The sequence below is a fragment of the Amblyraja radiata genome, chromosome 28 (genome assembly GCF_010909765.2).
Source record: "Amblyraja radiata isolate CabotCenter1 chromosome 28, sAmbRad1.1.pri, whole genome shotgun sequence".
NCBI lineage: Eukaryota > Metazoa > Chordata > Chondrichthyes > Rajiformes > Rajidae > Amblyraja > Amblyraja radiata.
Window position 1 is genome coordinate 34,067,749 of NC_045983.1, and position 10,738 is coordinate 34,078,486.

At 49.0% G+C, this 10,738-nt stretch overlaps 1 protein-coding gene across 1 annotated transcript in view; it reads right to left on the reverse strand.

Annotated features, from left to right (window-relative positions):
* LOC116989094 (beta-crystallin B1-like) overlaps positions 1-6,817 on the reverse strand; it is a 30,804-nt gene extending 23,987 nt beyond the window's left edge. The window contains exons 1-3 of the mRNA XM_033046273.1: positions 6,493-6,817; positions 4,959-5,063; positions 3,800-3,869 (exon numbers count right to left, since the gene is read on the reverse strand). Coding sequence (XP_032902164.1) covers positions 3,800-3,869; positions 4,959-5,063; positions 6,493-6,792 — 475 coding nt within the window. The 5' untranslated portion in view covers positions 6,793-6,817. The remainder of the gene's footprint in view (positions 1-3,799; positions 3,870-4,958; positions 5,064-6,492) is intronic.
* Between the last annotated feature and the right edge of the window lie 3,921 nt (positions 6,818-10,738).

Sequence of the window (10,738 nt, forward strand, 5' to 3'; positions counted from 1 at the left end):
TCTCCCCGTATTGTCTTTTTAGTTATCTTCTGTTGTTCTTTAAACATTACCCAATCCTCTTGCTTCCCGCTCATCTTCACTACGTTGTACTTCTTCGCTTTAATTTTTATACTGTCCCTGACGTGCCTTGTCAGCCACGGTCACCCCTTTCTCCCCTTGGAATCTTTCTTCCTCCTAGGAATGAACTGATCCTGCACCTTCTGTATTATTCCTAGAAATAACTGCCATTTTTGTTCCACTGTCATCCCTGCTAGTGTATCTTTCCAGTCAACTTTGGCCAGCTCCTCCCTCATGGCCCCATAGTCCCCTTTATTCAACTGTAATACTGACACCTCCGATCTACCCATCTCCCTCGCCAATTGTAGATTAAACCTGACCATGTTATGGCCACTGCCTCCTAATCGCTCATTAACCTCAAGTTCCTTTATCAAATCCGGTTCATTACGTAACACTAAATCCAGAATTGCCTTCTCCCTGGTAGGGTCCAATACAAGCTGTTCTAAGAGTCCATCACGAAGGCACTCTACAAAGTGCCCCCTTTCTTGGGGTCCATTAGCAACCTGATTTTCCCAGTCTACCTGCATGTTGAAATCTCCCATAACAACCACAGCATTACTTTTGCTACATGCCAGTTTTAACTCCTGATTCAACTTGCGCCCTATGTCCAGGCTACTGTTTGGGGGCCTGTAGATTAGTCCCATTAGAGTCTTTTTACCCTTACAATTCCTTAGTTCTATCCATACTGACTCCACATCTCCTGTTTCAATGTCACCCCTTGCAAGGGACTGAATTTCATTCCTCACCAACAGGGCAACCCCACCCCCTCTGCCCACCTGTCTGTCGTTTGTGTTCAGTTTTAGTCACCCTGTTATAGAACAGATGTTGTCAAGCTGGAAAGGGTGCAGAGAAGATTCACGAGGATGTTGCCAGGACTAGAGGTTGTGAGCTACAGGGAGAGGTTGAGTAGGCTGGGACTCTATTCCATGGAGCATAGATGACTGATGATCTTATAGAGGTGTACAAGATCATGAGAGGAATAGATCGGGTAAATCCAGTCTTTTGCCCAGAGCAGAATTCAAGAACCAGAGGACATAGGTTTATGACTAGAGGGGAAAGATTTAATAGGAACCTGAGGGTCAACTTTTTCCCACTGTGGGTGGTGGGTGTATGGAACGAGCTGCCAGTGGAGGTAGTTGAGGCAGGTACTATAACAACATTTAAAATACACTTGGACGGGTGTATTTTTCGAAGGTAGACAAAAGTGCTGGAGAAACTCAGCGGGTGCGGCAGCATCAATGGAGCGAAGGAAATAGGCAACGTTTCGGGCCGAAACCCTTTGGGTTTCGACCCGAAACGTTGCCTATTTCCTTTGGGTTTCGGCCCGAAACGTTGCCTATTTCCTTTGGGTTTCGGCCCGAAACGTTGCCTATTTCCTTTGGGTTTCGGCCCGAAACGTTGCCTATTTCCTTTGGGTTTCGGCCCGAAACGTTGCCTATTTCCTTTGGGTTTCGGCCCGAAACGTTGCCTATTTCCTTTGGGTTTCGGCCCGAAACGTTGCCTATTTCCTTTGGGTTTCGGCCCGAAACGTTGCCTATTTCCTTCGCTCCATAGAATGCTGCCGCACCCGCTGAGTTTCTCCAGCACTTTTGTCTACCTTCGATTTTCCAGCATCTGCAGTTCCTTCTTGAACAGTTGGATTGGACAGGTTTGGAGGGATATAGGGCCAGACACAGGCAGGTGGGACTAGTGTTGATGGGACATGTTGGCCGGCATGGGCAAGTTGGGCCGAATGGCCAGTTTCCACACTGTATCACTCTATGACTATGAGAAACAAACCACAACAACCAGTGTTCCCAGTATAACAAACACTTTAGTAGTCTCACGCATGATAGTCTGTAGACAATATGTGTTGCTTTCCAACGACATAAAATACATGGGAGACTAAAAATCTAAAAATAAATTAGAAAGGCAGCTTTTAGCAGCGCACTTTTATTCACAGATTAGTTATAAACAGAAACAGAAGAGACTGCAGATGCTGGAATCTGGAGCAAAACACAACGTGCTGGGGGAAGTCAGCGGGTCAGGCAGCATCTGTGGTGGGATTGACAGAGGGCATTTCGAGTAGTGACCCTTCTTCAGATGCGATGGGCCATTGTTTGGGTTGGGATTCTACTTCAGACATGATAGACCATGGTTCATGTCAGGACCCTTCTGCAGGCTGGACAGAACAACGTTTCAGGTCAGGACAGTTCAGAGATACAGCACGGAAACAGGCCCTTCGGCCCACCGACTGCACTGACCAGCGATCCCCGTTCACTAGCACCATCCTACACACACTACGGACAATTTTTACCGAAGCCAATTAACCTACAAACCTGCACGTCTTTGGAGAATGGGGAGAAACCGGAGCACCCGGAGGAAACCCACGCAGGTCACGGGGAGAACGGGCAAACTCCACACAGACAGCACCCGTAGTCGGGATGGAACCCGGGTCTCTGGCGCCGTGAGGCAGCAACTCTACCACTGCGCCACCGTGCCATGCCTTATTCAGAATGAGGATTGCAAATAGACACAAAATGCTGGAGTAACTCAGCGGGACAGGCAGCATCTCTGGGGAGAAGGAATGGGTGACATTTCGGGTCGAGACCCTGAGAAGAAAGTCTGAAGAAGGGTCACGACCCGAAACGTCGCCCATTCCTTCTCTACACAGATGCTGCCTGTCCCGCTGAGTTACTCCGGAACTATCTTCGATGTAAACCAGCATCTGCAGTTCCTTGGTCCGCGCTATAAATACACTCTGCCCTGAGTGTTGGCGTAATGAAAGTGAGCTTTGTCACACATGACAGGTTGGACGTTCTTCCTTCTCCACAAGGTCAGTGAGTCAAGGTGACCCGGCCAGTTGGGGAGTTTAATTCTGCTGACGCAGCAGAAATCCTCCGCCAGGCTCAGCTGGAACTCTCGAGACGATGACTGCCCCCAGGGGTTGGCAGACTGCGTTTCACCCAGCAGCTCGCCAACGTGGACCAGCGTGTCGCCACGGAAACGCCTCAGGCAGTCCACGGAAAACGTTGACGACTCTGCGGAAAGGAGAAAGACAATAGACAATAGGTGCAGGAGTAGAGGCCATTCGGCCCTTCGAGCCAGCACCGCCATTCAATGTGATCATGGCTGATCATCCCCAATCAGTACCCCGTTCCTGCCTTCTCCCCATATCCCCTGACTCCGCTATCTTTAAGAGCCCTATCTAGCTCTCTCTTGAAAGCATCCAGAGAACTGGCCTCCACCGCCCTCTGAGGCAGAGAATTCCACAGACTCACAACTCTCTGTGAGAGAAAGTGTTTCCTCGTCTCCGTTCTAAATGGCTTACCCCTTATTCTTAAACTGTGGCCCCTTCTAACTGTTGCCTGATAACAGCTGGGAAGAAACTGTCTCTGATTCTACTGCGAAGCACAAAAACAGGGATGTAAGGCTGAGGCTCTATAAGGCGCTGCTCAGGCCACATTCGGAATATGGTGAGCATTTCTGAGCCCTGTATCTGAGGAAGGACGCGCTGGCTCTGGAGAGGGTCCAGAGGAGGTTTACAAGAATGATCCCAGGAATGAGTAGGTTAACATATGATGAATGTTTATCGGCACTGGGCCTGTACTGGCTGGAGTTTAGAAGGATGAGGGTTGGGGGGGGAACCTCACTGAAACTGAGTAGAGGCCCAGTGCCGTCAAACGCTCATCATATGTTAACCCACTCAACCCTGGGATCCATCTCTTCCTACACAAGAAGATGAAAGCCCCCCCTTTCTTACCGGCTGCGTCTGGCCAAGCTAGGAGAAGTATTCGGTCAGGATATTGCTCGAGGATCTCAGGCCCACTGGTCTGGGGGCGGCAAATGCAAGGGTCAATGTTCGCTGGTGAATTCCTCCAAACTTTCAACTTTCATAACAACATTTACTGACAAAAGTACACGCCTGGACAAGCCGCTCATAGTTAGTTCACGGAAATGTAATCTTTGAAGGGAAACGCTCAAGACTTACGTCACACACCAGGCATTAAGGGGAACTATAGCTGTAACCTCAGTACATGTGACAACAATTATAATGTAAACTAGAGGTGTATAAAATCATGAGAGGAATAGATCGGGTAGATGCACAGAGTCTCTCACCCAGAGTGGGGGAATTAAGGACCAGAGGACACAGGTTTAAAGTGAAGGGGAAAATAATTAACAGGAATCTTTAACAGGATAACTTTTACACACAGAGGGTGGTGGGTGGACGGAACGAGCTGCCGGAGGAGGTGGTTGAGGCTGGGACTATCCCAACGTTTCAGAAACATTTAGACAGGTACATGGATAGGACAGGTTTGGAGGGATATGGACCAGATAGGCAGGTGGGACGAGTGTAGCTGGGGCATGTTGGTCAGTGTGGGCAAGTTGGGCCGAAGGGCATGTTTCCGTGCTGTATCTCTAAACTCCCTGAGTGTGGATATGCAGGGAATGGAGGGATATGGATTATTTACAGGCGGATATGAGTTGGTCTTGGCATCATGTTCAGCACAGACATTGTGGGCCGAAGGGCCTGTTGCGAGTCCACGCTGATCAGCGGTCATCCCGCACACGAGCACTATCCTACACACACACACACGAGGGACAATGTTTACACTTACACCAAGCCAATTAACCCTCAAACCTGCACGTCTTTGGAGTGTGGGAGGAAACCGGAGCACCCGGAGAAAACCCACGCAGGTCACGGGGAGAACGTACAAACTCCACGCAGACAACACCCGTAGTCGGGATCGAACCCGGGTCTCTGGTGCTGTGAGGTGACCCGAAGCGTCGCCCATTCCTCCCCTCCACAGATGCTGCCTGACCCGCTGAGTTACTCCAGCATTTTGTGTAAACCGGCATCTGCAGTTCCTTCCGACACAGAGCTTATGATTCAGATCCCTCTGAAAAAACACAACACTCACCAAAACCTCGGAATATCGTATTTCTGGCGGATAAACTTCATTTGCATCGAAAGCTATGACATCAACACCGTGACACTGAAGTAGATATTCCCAATACCCAGTGCCCTGCGCAAAGCACAAAATAAACAGAATTAAACACACCTGCTGCAAATATTCAGTCCTTCACCTCTGATTTACAAGTTTTAGCAATTACAGATACAGTGCGGAAACAGGCCCTTCGGCCCATCTAGTCCGTGCCGACCAGCGACCCCCGCACGCTAACACTATCCTACACGCTCTGGGGATAATTTTACAATTTATCCTGAAGCCACTTAACCTGCAAACCCGCACGTCTCTGGAGTGTGGGAGGAAACCGGAGCGCCCGGAGAAAACCCACGCAGGTCATGGGGAGAGGAGTCAGGATCGAATCCACGCTCGGGGGTTGGGGAGAGATGGGGATGGGAGGGGATGGAGGGGCAGGGGGGAGAGAGGAGGGGGAAAAGGGGGAGAGGGGGGGCGGGGGGCAAAGTGGTGAGGGGAGGGGGGAAGAGTGGGTGAAAGGGGGGGAAGAGTGGGTGAAAGGGGGGTGGAGGGAGAGAGTGGAAGGTGGGGAGAGGGGACATGGGGAAAGAGGGGGGAGAGAGGGAGGGTGAAGAAGCGAGGTGGAGAGGGCAAGTTGGGCCGACAGCAGGCAGGTGGCAATGTTTAATACGGTGATACATTGTTAACGCAGACACCGACAGATTCTTGATTAGTACGGGTGTCCGGGGTTACTGGGTTAAGGCAGGAGAATGGGGTTAGGAGGGAGAGATAGATCAGCCACGATTGAATGGCTGAGTAGACTTGATGGGCCGAATGGCCTAATTCTGCTCCTAGCACTTATGAACTAAACCCAATCCTGGCAGCTTCAGGTTAATTTAACTCTAATAACGTTGTGGATTTGTACAGTCAGATTAGACTCCAAACATGTAGGTTACTTGGCTTGGTGTAAATGTATAAATTGTCACGTGTGTGAGTGAGAGTGTGAGAGTGAGTGAGTGAGTGTGAGAGTGAGTGTGAGAGTGAGTGTGAGAGTGAGAGTGAGTGTGAGAGTGAGTGAGTGTGAGAGTGAGTGAGAGTGTGAGTGAGAGTGAGAGTGAGTGAGTGTGAGAGTGAGTGAGTATGTGAGTGAGTGAGTGTGAGAGTGAGTGAGTGTGAGAGTGAGTGAGAGTGTGAGTGAGAGTGAGTGAGTGTGAGAGTGAGTGAGAGTGAGAGTGTGTGAGAGTGAGTGAGAGAGTGAGTGAGTGAGTGTGAGTGAGAGTGTGAGAGTGAGTGAGAGTGAGAGTGAGAGTGTGAATTAGTGAGTGAGTGTGTATACATATGTGTGTGTGTGTGTGTGTGTGGGTGTGTGTGTGTGGTGTGTGTGTGTGTGTGTGTGGGGGGGGGGGTAGTGTTAGTGTGTGGGGCATCACACACTGTGTGGGCCGAAGGGCCTGTTTCTACGCTTGGTATCTCTACACTAAAGTAAATTAAATGAAAGTAAAGCTCGACTCCATGCTACGTGGACGTTACTCACAGCACCAGCTGAGATCACGGGCAGCTTTAGATCTGTCAGGAAGGTCAATGCCTCCGGGCTCGGGACAGAGAATGAGAATAGTATCTGTAGTTTCTGGCAGGTGAGGTGGTCGATGCTCCTGAGCAGGTGAAGCAGCTGCTGCCTGCGGGCCGGGGGCACCAGTGGGTGGCAGAAGGAGTGGATATCTGCGGGGAAACGCTGCATGATGCGGACATACACTCGCTGGTACAGGTTCAATCCCCCACACCGCCTCAACTCCACACTCCCACACAAGTCCTCAATGCTGCCCACATCCTCCATCCCAGCCCAGCCCAGCCCCCTCTCTGCCTCCCTCTCTCTCTGTCTCCCCCCCCCTCTCTCTCCCTCTCTGTCTCTGTGACTCTCACTGTCTGTCTGTGTGTGTCTCTCTCTTTCTCTCCCCTCCCCTCTCTCTCTCTCTCCCTCTATCTCCCTCTCCCTCTCTCTATCTCTCTCTCTCTCTCTCTCTCCTCTCTCTCTCTCTCTCCTCTCGTTCTCCCTCTCTCTCTCTCTCTCTCTCTCTCTCCCTCACCCTACCCCTGGCCGAAGGGAGGAACCGTGAACCAGGAAGCAGAAGCAGTAGTAGAAACAGATCCAGGCAAACACAACAGCAGATTATCCTCAGTGCAGCGGCCACAGGGCACCTCCTCGTGGGGCAACGAGGAACTGCAGGGGAAATGCAGACAAGAAATTGTCCCAGCAAACCCCCAGTATAAGGCCATAAATGCTAGGAGCATAATTAGGCCATTCGGCCCATCAAGTCTACTACACCATTCAATCATGGCTGATCTATCTCTCCCTCCTAACCCCATTCTCCTGCCTTCTCCCTATAACCTCTGACACCCGTACTAATCAACAATCTATCTATCTCTGCCTTAAAAACATCCACTGACTTGGCCTCCACAGCCTTCTGTGGCAAAGAATTCCACAGATTCACCACCCTCTGACCAAAGCAATTCTTCCTCATCTCCTTTCTGAAGGAACACTCTTTGATTCTGGGGCTGTGACCTCTAGTCCTAGACTCTCCCACTAGTGGAGTTTCGCCAGGTTTAGGCGGCACTTGAACAAAGTCCAGTCGGGTCCGCGCGCTCAGTCTCCTGGAGCGGGAAGCAATCGATCCCGACTACGGGTGCTGTCTATACGGAGTTTGTACGTTCTCCCCGTTTTCTCCGAGATCTTCGGTTTCCTCCCACACTCCAAAGACGTGCAGGTTTGTAGGTTAATTGGCTTGGTGTAAATTGTCCCTAGTGTGTGTAGGGTAGTGGGGATCGCTGGGCAGGGTGGGCTGAAGGGCCTGTTTCCACGCTGTATCTCTAAACTAAACTAAACTGCTGAGAGTTGTAGATGTAGCCCAGTCCATCACACAGACCACACTCCCCACCATTGTAGATGTAGCCCAGTCCCACACAGACCACACTCCCCACCATTGTAGATGTAGCCCAGTCCATCACACAGACCACACTCCCCACCATTGTAGATGTAGCCCAGTCCATCACACACAGACCACACTCCCCACCATCGACTCCATCTACAATTCACACATTGATGCGTACGCTAGACAAACAGATCAGATAATACTACACATAAATACAATCAGCTCAAACTCAATTACAATAGATAGAGCAAAGGGGAAGATAGACAGTACAGAATATAGTTCTCAGCATTGTAGCGCATCAGTTCCAGAGACAATACTTCATTGTCTGCAATGCGGTCGAGGTGAATCGGAAGGTGACAATGAGGCAAACAGAGATAACATTTAATCAGGAGGGTCAGTCAGACTAGTTGGGGAACTGGGAAGGGGGTGGAGTGGGAGGGAAAGCAAGGGTTACTTGAAGTTAGAGAAGTCAATGTTCATACCACTGAGGTGTAAGCTGCCAAAGCAGACTGGGAGGTGCTGTTCCTCCAATTTTCACTGGGCCTCACTCTGACAGTGGAGGAGGCCCAGGACAGAAGGGTCAGTGTGGGAATGGGAGGGGGAGTTGAAGTGTTGAACCACCGGGAGATCAGGTAGGTTTTAGGCGGACTGAGCGGAGGTGTTCAGTGAAACGATCGCTGAACCTGCGCTTGGTCTCACCGATACACAGGAGCTATTTGAAGCTTCATGTTACTCTATGGAGAAGTAGCAACTACAAATATTGTGAATCGGGCAGTACCCTAGCTTATGGAAGGGCCGTTCAGAAGCCTGATGACAGAGGGGAAGAAGCTGTTCCTGAGTCTGGTGGTGCGTGCTTTCAAGCTTCTGTCCCAAGGGAATTATCTGTTTCCCAACATTTTGTTCATTCCAACCCTTTTAATGCTTAGTCACTGACAAGTTGATTACAACGTCATTCTAATCTCTCATCTCTTTGATTTACAATTTAATTATCTACAACTCCCGGTTTGTGATTCTCTTTTTAATTAACATTCACAGAGACTCCGTTTTCTGATTTTTCTAAACTATTTCCTCAAGACTTTGCTGATTCCTTTAAACTGACTTCTAGTAATTACGGAGATAACTGCACGCATCGCAGTTAACAGCTGCAAGCTCCAGGACTTTGCAAGCTTCATGGTCCTGAAGTAGCAAATATACAAATATAAATATCGAGACAAATAAAAATATATATTTCTTGACTCGTTGGTAGACAAAAAGCTGGAGAAACTCAGCGGGTGGACATTGAGGAAGGACATTATTGCCATAGAGGGAGTGCAGAGAAGGTTCACCAGACTGATTCCTGGGATGTCAGGACTGTCTTATGAAGAAAGACTGGATAGACTTGGTTTATCCTCTCTAGAATTTAGGAGATTGAGAGGGGATCTTATAGAAACTTACAAAATTCTTAAGGGATTGGACAGGCTAGATGTAGGAAGATTGCTCCCGATGTTGGGGAAGTCCAGGACAAGGGGTCACAGCTTAAGGATAAGGGGGAAATCCTTTAAAACCGAGATGTGAAGACCTTTTTTCACACAGAGAGTGGTGAATCTCTGGAACTCTCTGCCACAGAGGGTAGTTGAGGCCAGTTCATTGGCTATATTTAAGAGGGAGTTAGATGTGGCCCTTGTGGCTAAAGGGATCAGGGGGTATGGAGAGAAGGCAGGTACGGGATACTGAGTTGGATGATCAGCCATGATCATATTGAATGGCGGTGCAGGCTCGAAGGGCCGAATGGCCTACTCCTGCACCTAATTTCTATGTTTCTATGTTTCTATGTGAGGCAGCATCTCTGGAGAGAAGGAATAGGCGACGTTTCGGGTCGAGACACTTCTTCAGACCGATGTCTTGATTTCTTGACATTGATATTTTGGTGTCAGGGGTTACGGGGAGAAGGCAGGAGAATGGGGTTAGGAGGGAGAGATAGATCAGCCATGATTGAATGGCGGAGTAGACTTGATGGGCCGAATGGCCTAATTCTACTCCCATCACTTGTGACCTTATGACCTGACCACTGAGTTCCTCCAGCACTTTGTGCTTTGTTGAAGATCACAGCGTCTGCAGTTCCTTGTGTCTCCATATTAAGACGTGTTACTTCATCGGCCATTCAGCACATCGAGTCCACCTCCTGGGTTGACAAAAATGCTGGAGAAACCCAGCGGGCGAGGCAGCATCTATGGAGAGAAGGAATAGACCCAAGGGTCTCGACCCGAAACGTCGCCTATTTCCTTCTCTCCATAGATCCTGCCTCACCTGCTGAGTTTCTCCAGCATTTCTGTCTACCTTCAATTTTTCCAGCATCTGCAGTTCTTTCTTAAACATCGAGTCGACTTCCTTGTAACTTGTGATGAATTAACATTTGCTCAGCAAAGGCACAAAAATGACAGTGACCACATAGTTGCAGTAACGTCCACATACTTTCGTTGATCGGATGATAAGCGAATGCCTCGTCTTGACAATTTTTATTGACCTCAGCTATAAAACAGTGAGACGTACGCTCCAATCCCAACGTAGTTTACTACGCCTATAAAACATTATCCAGTGATTTATAGTGAAGATTGATAAGATGATTTCGTCATGTCTATATCCGGCCCATCCCGTATATATATATATCCTACATGGTCTTACAGAATCAGTCAATGGTCAGTGAAGGTGTTCAATCAAATCTCTGAGTAACTATCAGCATAGAAAGTAAAGTTGATGTAATAAGTGTGCAGTTTACACTCAAACTTGTGTTATCGAATAAGGGTGCACTTTGCACACGCTTATCTCTGAGAGTTTCAAGATTTTTCAAGAACTCTTGCCGTTGTATAAATATTT